The 22,866-nt window shown below is 39.8% G+C and overlaps 2 protein-coding genes across 2 annotated transcripts; both read right to left on the reverse strand.

Moving 5' to 3' along the window:
* Nucleotides 1-543: 543 nt before the first annotated feature.
* On the reverse strand, nt 544-10,554 carry ankle1 (ankyrin repeat and LEM domain containing 1). The gene is made up of 10 exons (XM_063494716.1): nt 10,374-10,554; nt 9,915-10,067; nt 9,125-9,230; nt 8,806-8,929; nt 6,435-8,528; nt 6,222-6,353; nt 5,877-6,045; nt 1,843-2,005; nt 1,605-1,737; nt 544-761 (listed from the first exon to the last, which is right to left on the reverse strand). Exons 1-10 carry the CDS (start codon nt 10,436-10,438, stop codon nt 595-597), a joined length of 3,306 nt encoding a protein of 1,101 aa, XP_063350786.1. The 5' UTR covers nt 10,439-10,554; the 3' UTR covers nt 544-594.
* Nucleotides 10,555-12,059: 1,505 nt separating this feature from the next.
* On the reverse strand, nt 12,060-21,159 carry LOC134642766 (alkaline phosphatase-like). Its single transcript, XM_063494718.1, has 11 exons — nt 21,084-21,159; nt 20,742-20,858; nt 19,491-19,606; nt 15,734-15,908; nt 15,183-15,355; nt 14,752-14,877; nt 14,555-14,624; nt 14,137-14,275; nt 13,056-13,246; nt 12,841-12,957; nt 12,060-12,331 (listed from the first exon to the last, which is right to left on the reverse strand). Exons 1-11 carry the CDS (start codon nt 21,157-21,159, stop codon nt 12,060-12,062), a joined length of 1,572 nt encoding a protein of 523 aa, XP_063350788.1.
* Nucleotides 21,160-22,866: the final 1,707 nt, after the last annotated feature.

Consider the following 22,866-nt stretch of genomic DNA (forward strand, 5'->3'; position numbering starts at 1 on the left):
CAAATGGGAATAATGTTTGTAGTAAATAGCTTGATCTTGATTTCTATTATTAAAATCTTGAGTTTTTTAAAGTTTTGTGATGATATTGTGTCATCGTGTTGACCACATCTGGCCAGGCCAAACAAAGTATGCTAAGAGAATAGTTCTTCAGTCTCAATGATCCGAAAAATTAAATGCAAAATGTGTGTTTTCAAAGTGAAATCCTCAAGTACTCTTTAAAAAAACTACAAGTAAAAGATCTCAGCTAGCATAATATGAAACAATAGAAAATGTTTGCTAGTTGGGGTTCAAATCCATTATTCTCTGCTTATGGCGCAGCGTTAAATATGCTAAGAGCACTTTGAAGAAGGATATTTTAAAATATGACCATGATATACATTTAAGATGATATAACTGAACTTAATGTCACATTTGTCAAACTGCAAATCCCTGGGTATGAGGATTCAGTGTTAGTTTACCAGCAAAAGATGATAAAATTCTGGTAACAGTCATTACTCAATCTTTGTAAAATGAAGGATTGCATCGTCTTCTGAAGTAGTGGTATTTTCCCTTCTGGTGTTTAAGCAGTTCATACCCCTCTGCAAGTGGGTGTCTCTACTGTCTGATGTCAGCTGGTCTAAGCTGTCTTTCACCCTCAGCCAGGAAGATCTGCATGGCGCGGTACAGCAGGTGGATGCCGAGCTCCCGTTTCTTCTTTGTCTGCCAGTTGGACACGATGCCATAGAAATCCCCTCGCTTCTGATTCGTGAGCATCTTCAACCCTGCAACAGTTGAGAAAGTCAAGTTGCTTCACTGACAAATCTATCAGTGTTGTCAAACACAGTGTTGCGTTTAGCAGTTTTTGAAAACCAAACCGAGCACCTATCAAAGATTTAAACAGTAAAATGTTGGTATTAGTTAATATCGCTCATACTTAATGCTGCTATTAGATACAGTTTCTCTATTTTTCCTCAATGTTTGTGTTAATATCTTAAAATAATACAGTTTCAGGGGGGGTTTTGTCCTCTGTCCGCCCATTTTTATTTTTTAACTGCTTATAAGCCTTTCACATAGAATGCAACATGCACCATGCTCTAAAACCCATTCTTTTCTATTGCTTGCACTGCACAACAAGAGCTTCCTGTGGCATTGAGAAAAGCGTGCCAGCCAGGGCACACTCGCACATGGATCTCCACAGGTAGGCCACAAGCGGCTGGTGGATCTGAACCCCAAACCTTTTTTGCTTTTTCTTAAACACTGCACCACTGTTCCATCACTTCAGAGTAAAATATATTTAATATATGCAGGGTTGCCAAAGAAAAAAGATACTCAGATAATTATCAATACTAAAAATTACAAATTACAATATTCCAAGAGGTCGCTAGGGCTCAACAACACGGACGTATTAAACATGGAGGTGTACACTTCAGCAGTAGTAATTTAAGGCACCAATGAGGCAGCGATGAGCCGCTAACATCATTGGTCCTTCCCCTATTTGGCTGATGTTTGCAAGGGTGGTTTCAGATTCTGATACATAAAGAGGGGGAAGTATTCAGCAGTCGTGCTGTGGATTGTAGTGATGTTTATTTCACAGTTTTTGATAAGTTTCACCCTCATGCACTCACCAATCGCCTCCACCATACAGGCCTCTCTTGTGTAGGCTTCCACAGGAATAACATTTTGGAAACAATGCAGAGAGATGACACCCTGCCCTGTGTTCCACACCTGAAGGATGTGCTGGACTTTGGAGCACAGTTTCTGTGACAAGGAAGAAAAAAAAAAGAATCAAACTACATATTTACTACTCAATTAAAGACTGTTTCAATATGATATATTAATACCGATCAATATTTGCATCCTTACCTTTGAGGTTTTGTCACCTTTAAAGTATTCTAAAGCCTCATACAGATGACTGTAGGGACGGGAGCGTTTTCCTTTGCCAACATAAAATATAGCATGGATAAAAGTCTGGAAACACTCCTTTGGGGTCATGGTGTGACTGCGAAACGGAAGGTTTTTTGTCACTCTGTCAGAGAGGGAAATAAACGATTCAATTAATATTTTTAGAGTTGAGAGGTGTTTATGGTATTCTATTTTAAAACTATATTTGACTTAGACATTTAACCTGGGGGTTTCAAAGATGGTGCCAGTGTGCTCGGCAGGCCGTCTTCGCCTCTCCTTTCGACCCCTCTTTTTGACTTTTGCATTGTACTCCTCATTCTCTTGGTAATATGCTCATCAGGTGGCAATGCACTAATTACTTATGACTGACAAACACTTAAATCTTCGATTCTCTCACTCCTATGGTTCCGATCCATGCTGGACTCTGGGAGACGCCACCCTGTCACGATCGGACTCCTCCACCAGCATATCCTGACTACCCCTACCCACCATGTACAAGAAACGCTATCGAAAGCGGGGCAAACGGAGTGGCATTCATGTCCGTCTTAAGGCTTACCTTAAACCACAGGCTATGGCTAATCCACATGCTAGCATGGATATTCTTTGTCCTCTCTCCTCCTCCCGTGACTGCCTTCTTGCCAGATCGCTTAGTCGTCGGTGGATCTGCTCTGTCGGACAGCAAGTTTACCCAGCCCTCCCAGTGGCATGCCTGCCTATTCAGACCTGGATAACGTCTTCCAGAGGTGGCGTGCATCACAGCAACCTAAGCCGTTTGCGACGCGCTACGAGTAGGGACATGGTGCCCATGACACGGATGGCTCTACTAAATGTAAGGTCGTTGGTGTTTTAAATGACTTTTTTCTCGCCTCGGGGCTGGATGTTTTGTTCCTGACGGAGACTTGGATTAGCCCTGGTGAGTCGTTCTCCTTCTCGGAACTTCTCCCCCCAGACTGTGCCTTCTTCAGCTCACCTAGGCTTACGTGCAGAGGTGGTGGCTTAGCCTCAGTTTTTAAAAATAAACATAAAATTCAGTAGCTCCCCTCCCCTACCTACCCTAGCCTTGAAGTTCAATTACTGGAGTTGGCCGATTCTTCTAAAACTCTGTGTGTTGTGGTCTACCGACCACCGAAATACAACAAGGCTTTTATACAGGATTTTGCTGAGCTATTAGGATCTGTTCTTTTTAAATATGACTGTGTTCTTATCACTGGTGATTTTAATATTGATATCTGTTGTAAGGATGATCCATTAGCCAAAGACTTTCTTGCTCTAACTGAGTCTCTTAACCTTGTTCAGTGGCTAAATGAACCAACCCACTCTAAAGGCCATACCCTTGATCTGTTTTTTTTTCATATGACGTTTGTATTAAGAACACTGACAATGTTGGGATCTCTGATCACTTCCCAGTTATTTCTGATGTTGATTTATGTACCCTGAGGGCCTCAGACGCCCTATGCGCATAATTAATTCTGAAACTGTGGCTAATTTTTCTGTGGTGTTCACTAATTCTGCACCCACTATTACTGATTGTCCTATACCTCATATAGTTGATGACTTTGCTAATTCTTTGCTAGCCACATGCTCCTCTATCCTTGACGTTGTAGCACCTATTAAAATGAAATGTCCTCAAACCAATTCCCAACGTTGGTTAAACGACTCAACATGCCCTACGACGTGTGTGTTGCAGAGCCGAGAGGAAGTGGAAAAAAGACAAGCTCGAGGTATCCTTTGATATCTTACGTACCAGCCGCCTGAAGTTTCAAAATGCTGCTAAAATGGCTAACGCAGCTTTCTTTTCTGAAATTATTGAGACTAATGGCCATAATCCTCGAACGCTGTTTAAAATCTTTAATTCAGTGGTCAATCCCTGTCATGAAATGCCGACGGTGTCTTCTCCGGCTCTCTGCGAACAACTTTTAAATTACTTCACAGATAAAATTTTATCTCTCAAGTCTTCACACCCTTTAGTTGTGAGCCCTGCTTTCACCCCAGGATGTTTATCAACCTTTCACCAGTTTGAGCCGGTGTCACTCACTGCCCTTAAGCAAATAGTTGAACAACTGAAAAATACAAATTCTGTACATGATATTCTCCCATCACGCATTATCAAGGATAGTTTTGATGCAATTGGGCCCAGTATTTTAACTCTAATGAATTCTTCATTGCTTTCCGGCCATGCTCTGACAGCCTTTAAACATGCCATAGTGCAGCCTGTTCTCAAAAAAAGGAGCCTCGATCATAATGACCTTGTGAACTACAGGCCGATTTCCAAACTCCCGTTCCTGTCCAAAATCTTGGAGAAGATAGTTCTCTCGCAACTTCATTCATCAACATCAGTGATGAATTTCAGTCTGGCTCTAAACCACGTCATAGCCCTGAAACAACTCTGCTGAGAGTCCTTAATGATCTTCTCCTAATTGCCGATTCAGGTCGTTCTGCGGTCTTAGCCTTACTGGACTTGTCCTCAGCCTTTGATATGGTGGACCATAATATTCTACTAACGAGGTTAGAACATACAGTTGGCATTAGAGGTGACGCCCTTAACTGGTTTAAATCCTATCTGTTGAACAAGGTCCCCCTCTGTCACTCTGGGTACCTATTCTTCCTCTGCAGCATCCTTCTGCTGTGGCGTGCCTCAAGGCTCTGTGTAGGGCCCAATGTTATTCTCACTCTATATGCTACCTCTAGGCTTAACCTTTGAAAAATACAACATGTCATTTCATTGCTATGCTAATGATATACAAATTTACTTTCAGCTAAGTGACGATGTTGCTCTGTCACTGCACTGCTTCCTAGAGTGCATGAGAGAAGTCAAAGAATGGCTTTGGGGCAACTCTCTTATCTTAAATGAAAAGAAAACCAAAATTGTGGTGTTTGACAGTCATTTCCCCCGGGGCCAACTAGTTGATAACTTTGGATCCCTTGCCACTTTTCTCTCTGACACTGTTAGTAATCTAGGTGTGCTGCTGGACAGCTCTTTCAAATATGACAAACAAGTGTCCTCTGTAGTCAAATCTAGCTTCTACCAACTGTGTCTACCACATAAGGATCTTGAAAAGCTTATTCATGCCTTTGTGACCTCTAGATTAGATTACTGTAATTCCCTTTACTTTGGTCTCCATGCTGCTCTTCTCCATAGATTACAGCTTGTCCAAAATGCTGCGGCACGCCTTTTGAATGGTACCGGAAGGTTTGCCTCTATCACCCCTGTCCTTGCTGATTTGCACTGGCTCCCCATCAAATACCACATCAAATTTAAAATATTGCCGCTTACTTTCAAAATTATGAATAATGCAGCCCCTAGCTATCTCGCCGAACTTCTTAGACCAGACACCCCTGGGAGAGTCCTCAGATCATCCGACCAATTACTCCTGGTACAGCCTAGATCTCGGCTTAAGAGCAGAGGTGACCGTGCGTTTGCCCTGGTTGCACCTAACCTGTGGAACAACCTTCCCATTGCTATTCGCGCATCTGACTCCATCCAATTATTTAAATCACGATTAAAAACTCACTTATTTAATCTTTCTTTCCCGGTTGGTTAACGCCTGTATTTTATACTTAATTCCAATTTTATCTTTCTTAATATCTTCTTCTACTTAAAACCTATGTGTTTTTAGCAAGTTTGATTTAATATTCACTTTTATTCTTGTGTAATTAGTGCCATTGACCTGTTAGCATATTCAGTACTTTGTTAATTCATGTTTTAACCTGCTGTTTTATTGTGAAGCACTTTGGTATACCGTTGGTTTTTAAATGTGCTATATAAATAAAGTTGTATTGTATTGTATTGTATTAGACACAAACAAGCCCATTTCTAGCTCAATTTAGACAACTAATATGACTAGAGATTTATAGGGGTGAATCCAGAACACAAGTGCTCTCTGATGCATCTACTGAAGTGTGAATGTGAACATTTTCACACAGTCAGCAACAACTCCTCTCCTCAGAATGCACAGAAGAAAACAAAACATAAATAAAAATGAAGGTAAAAGCACCTTGGATCAAGCAGCAGGTAGTTGAAACTGGACTTGATGACGCCCTCTCTCCACTTCCTGTTCTGATCTGGTTGGTCAAACTGCTGGCACAAAGCCTGCTCATCAGCCTGGCAATTGGGAAGATTAAAGGTCTCCAGAACCCTACACAATTCTGGACTGTAACCTGCATCTGTAAAAATAAAAAAATAAATGTCAATGTATGTGTTCATATATTTTAAGAGTAGATATTATATTTAATGAAATGTTACAACAGAGCTCAACTTACCTTAAGTCACTTAAAAACTTGAAATAAAGCATTACCTGCTTGTGGTTGCTCTAACTTCTTCTGTTGATATTGTGACTGGCAGTTGGACTCCTGTACCAGGCGGCACAGTCTTCGCATGTAGGTGGGCCTTGTACGACTGCTGATGGGACCTGGACTTTCCCCCAGCTCCACCAGCCTCGATCTGAGCTCCTTGTCAGTTAACCCTCTGATTTCTGGCAACATATTGTCCACACACTTCTCATTTTCCGCCTTCTGTACCACCACCTGGGGTTTCTGATTCTCTTTTTCTTTGCTGTCCACCATGTCAGCATGCAAAGAACGCCAGTCATAAAGTATGGTCTCCTCACTGCTGGTAGTACTCACGCTGGAGCTGAGGGAGGTGTCTGCTGTAGGTGGGACATGGGTCTCAATCAGTTTGTGGCCGCGTTCGGTATCTGTGTACAGGTACTCTACTGGTTCGTCCACATCCTGAATATGTGGACGCCCTCCAGGGGTGTAAGACAAGTTAGCCAGGTGCTGTGGCCTACGGCAGCTTGAAAGCCTGCTCATGCTGTACCTCGGTGTGCAGCCGGTACCTGGGGTGCAGGGAAAATCAGAGTCTTCCTTGGATCTCCTTGGAGAACCATAGCTGGAGGTGGATGATGACGACACAGAGTCTGGCAGAGAGCTACAATCCCTAGTTATCCAGGCATCCTCATTGTTTAGGCTTTCTGCCTGCTCCTCATGAGGGGTATCGTTTACATTTCTCTTTGCAGTTGTCTCATCTGAACTTGTCAGATCGTCAGTCAGAAATTCCCCGTCTTCAGTGAGATTACAGTTCTGTTCCCGCATAGCAAGAGCAATCTCTGCAAGGTTTCTCTCATAAGCACTGACTGAACTGTCATTATTGCTCTCGAGTAGAAACGTGTCACACAAAGTCTGTGACTGAACAGCAGAGTCTGTCACACTTGTAGAGAGGAGAAGCGTATCAGCTTGGCTGTTACTAACACTCGAGCCTCTGACAGTACTGGACTGTGTCTCTTGGCAGTCCACAGACAGGCACCCTCCGTCTGGCCGTCTGCCTGAAAAGCACTGTGCACCGAATGGTGAGCGTGGTGAGTTGTAAAACTCTTCACTGGTTGGAGATCTGGGAGTCTGGCGGCGTGTTCGAACTGGTGTAGGCAGGGTATCTTCGAACAAAGAAGATGTGGAGGAGAGGCTCTCGGGGGTTCTGCTTGTTCTCAACGAGCAACGGCTCATTCTTGAGCGTGTCCTGCCTGTTACGAAAGGACTGGGTGTGAATGGATGATCACTTTTTTCTTCTACTGCTGCGAACTCAACAACATCGCCCTTACTTGGACTGGTTACATCATTACCACCACAACCCTGAACTATATCATTGTTTGGATTTTTTACTCCAGACAAGGTCAGTTTATTAAGCATACCTGATAAACGCTCAACCGTTTGAGGTTTGGAATCGGTATTAGCTTCCATATGAATGTTTGTAAGTTCACAATCAGAATTTGTAGAAATCAGAGTCTTTCTGTCTAATGCAGTCTTGGCAGAAACATCATCTGCTGCACTAAGTGAAAGACATTCAGGGTTTACAGAGGCATCCAGAGCACTGGTGTAATGGTCACTCTCACAGCTACTATAATGGCTACTACTAGTTCCACTGCTGCTGCCGCCGGCATGGCAGTGTACTTTCTTTTCATCACTGTTCCCCTGACTGTCTTTTACACGCTCTGTTTTCTGTTCATCATCACTTTCTTCCAAAGCACAGTGAACAAGGACTGTTTTCTCCAAGTCCTCTTCTGTGCTCTCAGTGCTTTCCCTGCAGAAAATGTAAACATGATCCGGTGATGTGGCGTCAATGCCCTGCCTGTCTAAAATAGTAGCCATGCGTTCTGAATCCAGGAAATCAGAATACTCAGATATGTCAAAAGGTAAGCTGCGCTGGCAGCCATCAACAGCGGGATTCTGTTGGGGAGATTCGGGGCTGAAAACAGGGTAATATTCATCCACGTCATCCCTGAAGCTCACGCTCTTCCGACTTGCTCGCATGGAGGAAACTGCAGGGAAGTTGGAAGGGGGGATTATGCCATCAGGTGCAGCAGGACATTCCTCGCGTTTCGATGTGGTATCATCGGTACAATTGCCATCTTCTGCAGCTGCAGGCTCCACCGCAGACATGCGAGTGCTTGAAAGTATGGAAGGATAAGATGGTCCGCGATGTGATACACTTCTGCAACTTAGTCGTCCATTAATGTTAGATAGGTTAAAAAATGATGAGCGCCTTGTGCTGCTCAGTGGGGCTTCACCAAAGTCACTTATCATGGATGTGTGGGAACTGAAGCTGTAGTCCGATTCAGGATAGCTGGACATGTCTGTCTGGTCGGAATACAGAGCTGTGGAGGAAAAAAATGAACGTAGTTCAGTCTGTCAGCGAAATTCTGTAAAGACAAACCCGAAACTTTTCTTATCTAGTCTTTATACCCTGGCGGGGAGTTCTGCAGGTGATAGTTCTTGTGTTTTTTCATTATTTGATAGTAAAAACAGGTAATGCTACTGCCGATGTTTTTAACTCCTTTGGTTTCACAATCGGTAGCTCAGCTTCTCAACAGTGCTCTCAGTGTGATTATACAACTCCCAAAGACTTGAAAAAGGTTAAAGAAATCATCTTACAGTATTGGAACTGAGGTATGTCCTCCTCCTCAGTGTCTGTTGGGCTAGCCTGGTATTCCTGAAGGAGATGGGCACATTTTTGATTTTCCTGTTGCTCTGCAAGCTGCTGTGGAGTGTTTCCTTCCTGGATTAATAAAGCAAACGTAAAAGCAAACTCAAAGTAAAACGTTCAGTATATTCAAAGCAAAAGATTAGAATTTTATAGTATACTTTACAGTACACTTCAGGTATTCTCTTGAAGTTGTCACAAATATAAACAACAGATCAACCTAAATGTTCCCAAAAACTAGTCTAAAAGCCATGATTAAGCAATTCATACATTATCTTTGATATTTGGATTCCCTCCATTCATCAAGAGCAGCTTGAGATTTTGATAACATCCCCACAGTGCAGCAACATGAAGAGGAGTGAGGCCTTCTGATGACCTACAATCAACATTTCATCATTACGAGTCGGTGCAAAGTTTATGAAAAATCTTGCCAATATTTCAAACAACTACTGATATACCACGGTAAGTAAACAAATACAAACAGCACAATGTTGGCAATTCTGTCTCTGTAAACCACAACAGTAGATTTTAAATGAAACAATCCAGATGTGATTGGAGTGCAGACTTTACGCTTTGATTCAAGGAGTTTAACAAAACTTTTGCAGCAATTGTTTAGGGATGAGAGTCATAACATACTGCAAAAGCAACCCAAGAGTTTGTATAGACAAATAAATAAGATATCCTTCAACGGGCAACCCAAGAGAGCATGCTTTTCAGCTACTGAAGACACTGGCATAGACATAAACAAACCAGCAACTGAAGGTGGCTGCAATAGAGGCCTGGCAGAGCATGTCCAAGGCTTCTAGACTTCAGGCAGTCATTAAGTGCAATGCATTTTGATGCTAAATATTAAAATCAATCCTTTTATAAAATGGGGCACTATGTAGTAGTGAGTTAATACAATACTTCTGTTAAAACCCCAGAACTAAGGCTGAAAAACTGTCTTGCTTGTTTGACTTAAAATACACTATAGTGACTAAATGCATATGATGTTAAGTGACTGTTTGGGATTTTTTTTTTTTTTTTTTGGGGGGGGGGGGGGGGGGGGGGGAATCTATACCTTATATTGGGGTCAGCTCCATATTGCAGCAAGGTTTTCAAGCATCTCGTGTTCTTCTCAGTTTCTTTGCCAACAGATAAGTGTACAGCAGCTACCCCTTTGGTACCCACCAGATTGGGGTTTGCGCCTTGTAAAAGGAGTTGCTGAACAGATCTGTCAAGAAAACAAGATGTGTTACACGCTGACAAATACTAACTAACATATCCAAAAATGAAAACACCCGTAACAAACTAGTAAGGACTGAACTGTGTAGATATCGCAAATGTGAGTTCATACACACTTAATTTTTTCTTGGAAAACCGACATCGTGGATAGTTTTGATTGGCTTTTTGAGAGATCAGAGCTGGATAAGGTATACAAATGTAAAAACGTAAATCCTAATGTTAGTTTGACGTGGGTGGCTGTAGCATTGTTTACAACACAGGGCATGTCTGGGCAAAGAAGAAAAAGGGACGTCACCTGGGATCTCCTTCATTCACCGCTTTACACAGCTGACTCGTCAGCCTCCTCGTGTGTCGATCCATGGCCAGCGTTACTTGTTTTTTAATTTATCTAAACTGTGAACATCTTCCGAGAAGCGTGTAATAAACTACGTGGCTCTGGCTGACGTTAGCAAGCAGAGCTAACGGCGACTTGCAAGCTGCAGAAATCCAGCTATTGTTTGCGTACATTAAACTACGTTTTCCTAAAGTTTAAGCCGGCAAAACGTTCACGTGATTTTTTCAATGCAGCTTAGACGATTGGACGAGCGTTTCAGATTCTAAAGCATTAACTCATAGTTCATCTACATTTTGGTTTTTTTTTAACTTTTCGATGAAGCTACGGTACATTGTTTTCAGACTTCCCTCCAAGCCCTGCAGCAAACGGAAATCCCTCCCACATGCGCCTCTGATTGGACAAAGTTAACCAATGAGGTGATAGATTCATTTAAAGCGAGGCACACAGTCTTTGCCTGAAAAAATACTGATGTCTTTGTAGGTCCGTTTACAATTCACAGCGTTTCTATTCCACTGCTGTATTTTATTTTAGCTTCAAAACTTTAAATTAATAGACGGAGTCACATAAAACTCAAATGCTCGAACACACACTGCTAATTAACTCATTACAATGCAACAAATGTTTACGTAAAATGGTACTTCAGAATCATTAAGCCACTCAAAAATACACATGCAGTCTAATATCAAGGAAGGCGCACAAGGCAAAGCTGAATATTAATATCCCTTTACAAGATACATTACATTACCTTTTACAATTTGCAAAAGGTTCAAATAGGCTACTTAAGTAGGATAAGGACAGAGACTGCCTTAGTTCTATATTTATTTATTATGTATTTACAACTAATATATTTATTTTTTCTGTTGAATATAAATGATTTATGGGAGGTATTTATGAATTTAAAATGCGTATTTTTTGCTGATGATACTACTAGCACATGGTAGTGGGGAAAATTTGGATCAACTCCTGGATACTGCAGAGAAAGAATCTGATACTTTCAAGAACCAGTAAACTCTAATAGCGAATAGGGTTTTGTATTGAAATTGATAATGTATCCAAAACTAAATTCTGACGTGTGTTATTGGGTTGTAAACAAATATGGAAACCTCACATAAAACACATGACAACAAAAAATTCTAAGAGAATTACATTATTACATACAGCCAAAGAACTTGTGAATCTGGATTCTCTTCACACTGTGCACTGCTCATTCGGAGTTCTGTACAAGTTTGGGGAAATTCAAATAAAAAACCACCAACTCTATGTATGCTAGTGCTATGATCAGACAGAAACATAATGGATGAATGAATGAATTAACCAGTCATGCAAAGAGTGCTTGACAGTGACTCCAATATTTGTCAATATCATCATGAAATCTCTTGTTTATTCAGTACATCTCCAATATAATTACAACCATAATTTTATTTACAGGAGCTTAACAAAGCATTAAAACATTGCTCTATGCAATACTAACAGAAATGGTTTTCACTCCAAAGTTGTGTCAACAATTGGAAATTACATAAAACAACACCGCCGTCTAAAACTACTACATCACTTTTAAATTACACACAGTAGAGTGAAAACAATAATTTATTCCTCATCCAAATTCTCAGATAGCACCAATTTTTCAGGGATAGATTTCATGTCATCTCAGATAGAGTAGAAAGGAATTAGAAGGAGGCTAATCAGAAGAAGCAGCAGGCTAGGGTGGCTTGCTACAGCATGGCTGCCTTCAGGTAACTGGCAGTCCACGTAGGGCTCTATGCATAAAGCATAAGCCATCACATGAGCAATGTAGCTCTGTTCCTGGACTCCATCAAAAAGATGTGACATGGGACCTTTGGCAAAAATGGCTACATCCTCTATGCCGTGGGTCTCTGAATCAAGAGGCACAGCAGTCTGCTGGAGGTAGTTGTTGTCCGCTGAAGGGAAACAAGAGAGAAGACTTCAGTATTAGCTGCATAGCTTTAGTTAGATCAGTGTTGACAAAAAAGCCAACAGTTGGCTTACTTAACTAAAACGCATTGTACTGATGACATTAGCTGTATTGATGAAATCAGATGAAGACACTAAGCTGTTTCATTATTGTAATCCTTGTTTTTTGGCACTTAGTAATGATTCATAAGTAGTCTTTACAATTCAACACTGCTATGAAAGTACTGTACAGAATTTTTTCTAAATCATCTGCTGTTTATAGCTCTTGTTTAAAATGCTGTACCGTCAAAAAAAAAACACCCTGAAAGAATGTTGTATATATACACAAGAAGCTGTATTGTCCATTCAATGAAACTCCATTGCTGAACGTTTGTGAGGTGACACTGAAAAGCTAGATTGAGTGTTTTGTGCCAGTGCAGTTGGTTTACTGTTACACCACAAGATGGAGCTATTGCATTGATTTGGATTCCATAAAAAGATGCTCAGTATCACTTACTTGAAATTGATTCATTCACATCCGGGCGACTTCCATTGGCAATCTGGTATCCTGGTCCATTCCCATACACAGCAGTGGTGAAGTGTTTTTTGTCAGTAGCCTGGGTATCAGCGATCCCTGTATGTCACAAGGGCAAATTACCACTTGTTCAATCTCAGAACATAAGATGAGGCTGACTTGTTAATGCTAAAGCTTCTTCCAGAAGTGCATTTTACCTAGAACAGGGTTTCCTCTGGGAGAATCACCTCCAAAAGCAAAAACATGAGAGTGGTCTGCAGTGACTATAGTCAGAGTGTCCAGGTCACTGACGAGGTCAGCCGTTCGCTCGATTGCTCGGTCAAACTCTACAGCTTCATGGAGTGCCTTTTTGGCCATCGTTGCATGGTGACCGTGGTCGATTCTCCCCCTTGAAGTTCAGAAGAAAGTCACTGATAAATAAGCATCTGTAGTAGTACGTCTCTTGCAAAGTTTGAGATTGCAGTGAAAACATAGGCGTCCCAAAGTACAGCCTTAATGCGACATAATACTACAACTGTGACCAACACATCAAATATTAGTTTGGCCAATGGTATTGCAGCAAAAGTGAGTTCCAGGTATGAAAAATGGCATGAAATTAATAATAGGATTATCTGTGGAAACCAATGTGTTAGTAACTGCTCGTTCATGGTCATATTAGACCACATTTCATTTGTTGGACACAGTGCCATGTGTAAAAGATGGAAATGGACAATGATGATGTCAATGTTGCATCATCGTAAACTTGTGTGGGGAAAGTGGTATTAATGCACACGCCCGAAGCAAGAGATGGATGAGGAAAAAAAAACTGTCACTGGGAAGGGTATCTAATATGAACCAGCCTTTTTTTCAAGTTTTAAAGAGAAGAAGAGCAGAACAGTTCATCAAACTAAAAATAAATACATAAGAATGAAACATCTATAAAGAAACACAGACAATATTTTTTTCAGAATCTTCTATGTGCCAAAGAATAAAATCTGTCATCAAAAGTAAAGGTGGACTTGGCAAATAAATAAATAAATAAATAAATAAATGAACACTGGTTTTACTTCTGCCTGCAATCAAGGTTAATGAGCACTCAGCCGACCCTCCACATATCTTTGGTGCAGGCTGATACTGATATTGATTTTGCCATTGTCACAATATGAGAATAACATGAAAATATGCCACAGTTTTTATTCTGTCTGTTGTTGCCAATTGGACATTCACATTAAAAGGTCAACCATGATTTGTTGTTTTGATTAATATTCCTGATTTCTTTCTTTGGTGAATATACTATACTTATCTTCCACAAAGAGGAAAAATCCTTTGGGGTTCTTGCTGAGGATCTTGATAGCTTTCTCTGTCATCTCTGTAAGGGATGGGTCCATGGAGGGGTCACGATCCAGCTCGTACCGGCAGTCTTTGGGCTCAAACAGACCTTAAAAGAAAAAATTTACAGGCTTCAGTTTTCCCCTGTTACAACTGCCATATTACATATAGTATATATAAAGCTTATTTGTAATAAATAAATAAATAAAAATGGCACAAACTTGATGAATGGCTTAAAAACACTGACAAATGAGTTCAGCAGAATTTAGCGAAACGTCACTGTTTAAAAATCTAAGGTTTTATATTGGGTCTAGAGTACTCAAGGTCTTGATTGTGTTTTTCTTCTCTGTATGACGCAGTTGTAAGCGATGCACCTCAGAGTTCTTACCCATCAGGAAGTCTGTCGTTGCAGGATTGATAGCATCAAAGTCAGCCTTGTTCCAAACATATTTAGCATTCTGTAGGTGGGGAACAATGACAAACGTGGAAAATGTTTGTTTTTTAAAAAAAATGCTCAGTGATCAAAATCACAATACATGTTCAAACTAAAAACTGATGAGCACACTTGATGAAGGCACTGTTTACCGCTTTGTTCTTTAACCACTCATCGACCAGATTTTTTCCGTCCTTTCGGACTCCTTTCACAGTTGAATACTCTGGGTCTTGCACTGTTGTGGGAAACATATAGGTACGACCTCCACCGAGGATAACCTGCAGACAGAAATATATTCCCCTTTTGATTTTTGTACATGTAAAACACTTAAAAAAACACATTTAGTGTATGAGGATTTATTCACCAAGTACTTCTGAGGTTTGGATTAGAAAGTGATTTCTTAGGTTCTCTGTCATCCATGTTTTACAAAACTGTCGAGGAATCTGCTTTTGGTAAAATTTAATTACTTATCTAAAAGACCTTATCTGGTTTATTCAGTCTAGAGGTACCTTGATTTTTTTTTCTATTCATCATTTGTGTGAGTGCACTGATCATTTGCCTGCTCGTTTTGATTAAGTCTTACATCTATCTCTGTGTTGTAAACCAGCTGGTAAGCAATGTCACGGCAGCCATTCTGGACTGCCTCATCTGAGAGATCAGCGTCAGAATACCAGTCCCGGTTGGGAATGTGAGCGTAGGCTGCAGCAGGAGAGGCATGTTGAACTCTGGTTGTGGTGACAATGCCAACTGATTTCCCTGAAACAAGGACCAGATTTTTCATAGCGTTAACATATTTGCTGAGTTATACTTGGAGAACTTGAACTGTTTAGGCTCCTAGAAGTTAACAAATTTTGGTTGAAAATGCAGGACACATTTATTTTTTAGATTTAGATATATTTAGATATATACACTTGATGTGAGGTATGCTACAGAAAACACGCCTGTTTAGATGTAAAATTGTTTTATTTATAGTAGTTGAATAGTTGCCCAGTTAGTAAGCTAATGCTGTACACTGAACAATAAATGTATATAGGTCATTTCTCTTGTACACGTTCGACTTTTACGATTTGATTGCTTTGTAGCATCATTTTCATGTGCCTTAAAGTAGTCAGAGCTTTGTGGATGTGGGTCTACCTGCTGCCTTGGCACGGTGAAGAACAGATGTGACTTCATTCCCATGGGAAGCCTGGCAGTCGTACCTTGGAGCGGCAGCACTGACCCCCAGAGTGCCATAGTTGGCTTTCACACCACACTGGTACGCTGTTGCTGTGCCAGCACTGTCTGGCATCTGCTGATCCACGTTGTACGTCTGCAGGCATCCAAAGCAATCACACATATCGCATGTTAACCAATATTCACGCTCACTGTCAAAGAAAATGCTGATTCTGTCATTGACATCAAGAAAATTAAAACACTGAACATTCATAAATTAAGTGTCCTAGATTTTTCACAAAAATTATGTCACCTGTCCAGACTTAAAACACAGATGGAAAAGCCTGTCTTTGTTAGGCTGGTAACACATATCCTGCTAGTGAAAGGGCAAAACCTGAAACCTCGACCCTTACATTAAAGGCATGACTTTGCTTTGGAGGAATTTCACTGCAAATCAATAGCTGTTGTGAGTGATGACCTTTATCTTTAACTAATTAGAGTGACCACTTGCAGGATCATGTTACCCCCATCCGAATCATTGGATGATTTGATGAATATGGCAAATATGTATATTTTGTGCTACGGCCATAGACAGTATAAAACATATACTTTCACTCTCACATACATATATTCTTCTGTCAGACACACGTATTGTCACTCTCACATACATATCTTTTTCTTTCACATACATATACTTTCACTCTCATATAGTTTTATTTTAATTTTTATATTTAGATATTTTTATTCTCATGTTTACACATATTTAACACACACATTGCAATATTGTGCTCTCTTATACATGTATTTTAATGTACATATTTACAAATTTTCACTCTAACATACATGCATTTTCATTTATGCATTCCTACATTTTGCTCTCATTTACATGCATTCAGTATGCATTTAATCTCACAAATAATATATGTATGTAAGAAGAGAATGCATACATGTCAGAAGAAAATATACGTATGCAAGAGAATAATGTATGTGAATGAAAGAGTATAGTGGAAACGGAAGGAGTTTAATGGAAACGGAAGGCTGGGTGTCTGTACCGCTGTGATTGGCTGAGAAGCACGCGCGGGTCACTTTCAAGTGTCTGACAGTATGGAGGGGGGAGAAGAAACTCGAATTCTTCAGCAAGCTATCGGGGTGTTAAGAAATATTTTATCATCTCCTGAAACGGTCACATCGTTGTCCTCGTCACTTGATCGAGAGCAGCAGCTTTTACAGCTGTGGCTCCAGCAAACATCAGCTGATACTAGAAACTAATTTTAAATAAATTCTAACAACAGCTGATCAAGCTTGAACGTGCTGCTGTTGTTTAGCGCGACATCCGCTGGTTTCCTCTTTCTGGCGCAAAGTGGGAGATAAATAAACAAGAGAGACGATCAGCTGATCATTGATCGGTTTCATGATTGAAGTAGCAACAGGAGAGGGAGAGAATGAGGGGAGAAGAGGCAGCTGTGCAACGTAAAAACAGAATAACTCCAGCTTTGTCTTTTTTTTTCATTCTAGCTAAGTATGGGACTAATCGCGTTCCTTTTCCTCTCAATACGGATATATTGTAATTGGTCCAGCCCAGAGTTGATCATGACCAATTGGCTAATCCACCACCTTTCATTGTTTATACCGTTACAAAAACAAACAAACATAAAAATGAAAAATCACCATCGGCCCACCTGGCAAATGCCCGGTATGCCCATGGCCAGTCCAGCTATGCGGTCAGCTGGTGGGTAACAGGCATCTCCGAAAACATTAGAGCGCTTATGGAAACATGTGATGTCTTGATGAATCAAGCAGATATTTGAAGTTTACACAGCACCATTCTCGCATGAAAATATCTTAAAAGTTTATTTTGAGACCTATGGCGTTATTTTGTGTGCCACAAAACCAGCCAATCACAGACTTGGATGCAAAAATATCTGATTGGCTGTTCTGGTCTCCAATCAGCTCGAAATGACGAAATGCAATATCCCAGAATCCATTTCGTCCAAAACTCAAACGAGGCAGTGGCAGAGGAGCACAGAGTGGCGGAGTTTGAAATATTACTCTTTCTGGGTCACTATGGCGTTATTTTTGTGCCACTATTCTGAGCGCACGTAAAAAAAAGTTGAGCCCGTCCCATCTCGATCAAGTGACGAGGACAACGATGTGACCGTTTCAGGAGATGATAAAATATTTCTTAACACCCCGATAGCTTGCTGAAGAATTCGAGTTTCTTCTCTGTCAGACACTTGAAAGTGACCCGCGCGTGCTTCTCAGCCAATCACAGCGGTACAGACACCCAGCCTTCCGTTTCCATTAAACTCCTTCCGTTTCCACTATACTCTTTCAGGCTATGTCCACACGTACCCGGGTATTTTTGAAAACGCAGATTTTTCTATGCGTTTGCACCTTTCGTCCACACGTAAACGCCGTTTTCGGTCACTGAAAACGGAGATTTCTAAAAACTCCGGCCAGGGTGGATATTTTCTAAAACTCCGTTTTTGCATTTACGTGTGGACGAGAAAAACGGAGAAAACGCAGCGTCAAAGGTGTGCGCCTTTTTTGACGTCACAGTGTGCGCCACGTTGTTGTTTCGGTGAAATGAATTTCTACAATACTGTTACTGTTAATTGTACTCTCTGCAGTGTTTAAATGCTTACATATGCATGCACAGTTACTGTCCCTCCACACATACGACTCGGTTCTGCTTCTATGCCCCAGCTTTGTTTACTATTTCCCGCCGAGGCTTCTAGACTTCTGATTGGCCAACATTTCTACACGGTTAGGAATATATCGCCACCTGCTGCTTTGGCATGTTCGTAGCAGCGTTTTCCTTCATTTCTGCCTTTACGTGTGGACGGGATTATTTTTTAAAACGAAAACGGAAAATCTCCGTTTTCAAAAATACCCGTGTACGTGTGGACATAGCCCCGTTCACATACATTATTCTCTTGCATACGTATATTTTCTTCTGACATGTATGCATTCTCTTCTTACATACATATATTATTTGTGAGATTAAATGCATACTGAATGCATGTAAATGAGAGCAAAATGTAGGAATGCATAAATGAAAATGCATGTATGTTAGAGTGAAAATTTGTAAATATGTACATTAAAATACATGTATAAGAGAGCACAATATTGCAATGTGTGTGTTAAATATGTGTAAACATGAGAATAAAAATATCTAAATATAAAAATTAAAATAAAACTATATGAGAGTGAAAGTATATGTATGTGAAAGAAAAAGATATGTATGTGAGAGTGACAATACGTGTGTCTGACAGAAGAATATATGTATGTGAGAGTGAAAGTATATGTGTGTGAAAGAAGAATGTATGTGTGTGAGAGTGAAAGAATGAATTTTGGCTTGTACGGCCCCTCATAGAAGTACCTTAACCTTGCATTCTATGTGATGGCCACCAGATGGCACTAGTTGCCATAGAAGTCTATGGGAAAGCAACTTTGACCTTTGTGAAGACCCTTCTGCTCAATTCATGGGCTCAGTCACTCATTTTGGCTCATATTGAACACAAACTTAAGTCTGCTTTTATAGTTTATCTTTTGAAACAGTGGTGTTCCACCCTTCCAGCACAGACTTGCAGAATCAATGCCAAGCGACACTGAAGCTGTTGTTTGTAATCTTGATCTCTGGTCGTTGTTTTTATCAGTAAGATTTAGTACCATAAAAGTATGTGCGATACAGTTAAGGATGCAAGTCTACTGGGTGTGTTGCTCATAGTGTTCTGACCTTAGAAAGGGCCAGGTGGGGGAAAGAATCCATAGCTAGACTGGACTCCTCCCCATTTATTCCCTCCAACTGGCCTTTGAGGATCCGGGCAGCAGTCACTGTTGGTATACCCATACCTGGAAGTAGGAGGAATCACACCTGAGTAGATAACATCAGCCAAGAGAGTACACTGTGCTCTTTGAACTCATTAGGTCCAGCTAATATAAATAGATAGAGTTTAAAGGGCAAATAAACATCTAATTTCTTCAGAGGCATAAATAATGAAGAATATACAAAGAAATCAATATTCTACATTTCAAGTATCCCTCTAAACATAATCATAATTCATGAAAACTCAAGGGTTTCAAATTCAAATGATTATCCTTTAATATGTGTAAGAACCCCATATAAGTCAAATTCATCATGCCATAAATTCCGCCCTGGCTGTGAAACTTGGTAAAGGACATTCTGGTCATCAGATATAAACCTTAAACTCTTCTAATGTGTCACCAATAGGTCATTAACTAAAAGAACTTTCCTATGTATTCTCACGAACACGTCATTTATTGAGCTGTTACATATACCTTATCAATCATAAACATTGATAAAACTTTAAATGTGCTGAAGACAGCATCAGTGATGCCAAGAGTCAAAGCTCATAAAACCATAATCAAGATATAAATTTGTCATTTGTACAGAGAAGCTGCTAAACAGTGATGTTGGGTCAGAGATTAAATAGCAGCAAATGTATGATTTCATGTAAGGCTTTATTTCCACAATGGAATAAAGAAATTAGTTTCCCTTGTTTTACAATAGCGGAAACTATTTCATCTGCTTTTGGTTTTGGTTAAATGGAATTAATGAAGCAAACTGAACTAACCTGTTATTAATTTCTGTAGAAAGTCCAGACATGGTAGATGACTACAAACTGTTTCTGATTTACCCTTTTTTGGTATTAGCCCGATTAAGAATACAAGAGCAAATATTGCAACTCCACATGCACTGTGGGCTTTGCAGAGCCTCACTTCCCTTTGTTATGCCTGGCTTTCTGAGCAGATGATCATGTGTTGGTGTTCATCTCTTACCATGATTTTTGTGGTACCAAAATCTGCGGCTTTGAAAGACCTTATTATATTTTGGTGAGTTACACCACAGTGATGGAGAGACTCAAAATGTCTTTCACCTGAATAAATGAACTGAGGTACAAGAGGAAATACTTGATAGTTTAAAGAAACTTCTTAAATGGTAGGAAAATTTCTTTCTTAGACTTACCGTCTCCCAGGAAGAGGATGGCATTCTTGGCTTGGTGTGAATTACGTGGTTTATTTAGGGCTGCGTGAATAGCATTCCTTCCTTTATTGTTCCAGTAGAACGGTTCGAACTCATCCTCTATAAGCGAGACAAAATAAATGTGAAGGTGGTTAGAGCCATTCAAATGTGTTTCTATGTTTTTTTAATCAATTAAACTGCATAATAGTCAGTTTTTGCAACACCGAATGTGCATTGCATGTCTGTTACTGTCTTTCCTTTAAGCTTGAAATTGTGTTGCAAACTGAAAGCAATGTTCTTAGTTTCTGAAGAAGTTCTCATGAACAAAATGTAGCAAATTCTTACTGTTAGCACACGAAGTCCACTGCACCGAAATGGAAATCAGTAATCCAATAAAAAATAGATAATGTCTGTTGGCCATGGTCTAGACTCTATGTGAATGCAAAGAGAGAACAAGAGCACGTTTTCTTCACTCTGAAGCACCTTTATATATTCAACCAAGGAGCAAAGGGCACATGAAGGAACTTGCAATTGAGGGAAAAGATTTTATGCAATCTCTCACACACATGCACACGGGAGAAGAGGCAGTAAACTACGCAATGCCAGTACAAAATACTTAAGAGGATCTAAATTTGCTTTGTAGAAGTAATCATTACTGGACCACGGTGAAATTAAAACCGTAGCTCACACGATAATGCTAAAGCAAAAGTGTTCTTTGCAGAATGTGAAACAGAAAGGAGTTTCCTAAAATTGTTGCTGTTAGCTTTATACCTAATAGTTAATTTGATCCCTTCTATCAGTATCATTACCCAGATTAAGTACTTTTGTGCATCATACATAGATAATGACTCAGCTAGCTAGCTAGATGCTTATAGATATTGATCCCCCAAGGGAGATCAGTGTGCTACAGCAGCAGGATAAAAAATAAAAATCGGACCATCTATAATAAAAAAACAACATAGTTAAAAGTGCAATAGGCCCATAACAACAGACTGTACCTTAGTCAGTTTTACAAGCAATGAGATATATATATATATATATATATATATATATATATATATATATATATATATATATATATATATATATATATATATATTACAGCATGTGTGTCCCTTATTTTATTTGAGGTTTTTGTTTAGTTTTTTAGTTTAGTTTTGGATTTAAATGTACATTTGCACAATGACTGAAACTTGCACCACTGAAGGAACAATGGGCTGTGAGGTCAGTTCCTTGATCCCACAGAAACGTCCAGATTGGGGATTTACTTACCTGGATGATTTCAGCACGCATCAAGATGTGTTTATTAGTTTGTCAGCCCGAGTACAGACAGCTGCAATAAAAAGCACTATCTGGTAAATGTTTACCAGCAATAGCTTTAATCACTCTTGTCTATAGCTACCATAAATCACTGTGATATGCATAAAATTTACTGATTTGTTTTTGTTTTTCACTCTTCCACACTTTTACATTGCAGTGTTAAAACTCTGTTTACTGTACTTTATGGTCAAGTGGTCCAATTTTCACAAATCAGTTGTTTATTTTAATTTGTGGTACAATTAACTGACCCATGAGTGTGTGTGTGTACAGGTGGCTTTGACCGCACATCTGTGTGATGTTTTCAGAAAGTGGTTTAAAAATGTTCATTCTTTTATATCCACTGACTTTGGTGGTTTGGACCAGGTTTGGGCTTATTGCAGAAAACAGTTTTATTAAAACAGGAAGATTTTGAAAGATTCAGTGGAATACACTTTTACAATGTCAAAATTTCATTCCTTACAGGGAAATACATGTAAGTGAGCCTGATAATTGTATTATTATTTATTTTATTTTATCATTATTTCACAGACTCTGTTGGAGGGCTAAACATGAGTTTCAGTTTCCACATTCAAAATGTTAGCATCAGTATCTAAATGTTTTCTTAAATGTTGGGGCAACAATGTAATACACTTACTTTGGAACACAGCCAATCCAGAAAATGTAAAAACACATATGCTCTTTCTTGGCAATCTTTATTAAATGAAATGACCCATAAAGTTGGGCATTACCCAAAATATTTTCTATCAAATGGAGAATGATTTTACAAAGAAAATCAGATGTTCTATGCCTACACATCTGTAGGAAAAGA

The sequence above is a fragment of the Pelmatolapia mariae genome, linkage group LG15 (genome assembly GCF_036321145.2).
Source record: "Pelmatolapia mariae isolate MD_Pm_ZW linkage group LG15, Pm_UMD_F_2, whole genome shotgun sequence".
NCBI classification, from domain to species: domain Eukaryota; kingdom Metazoa; phylum Chordata; class Actinopteri; order Cichliformes; family Cichlidae; genus Pelmatolapia; species Pelmatolapia mariae.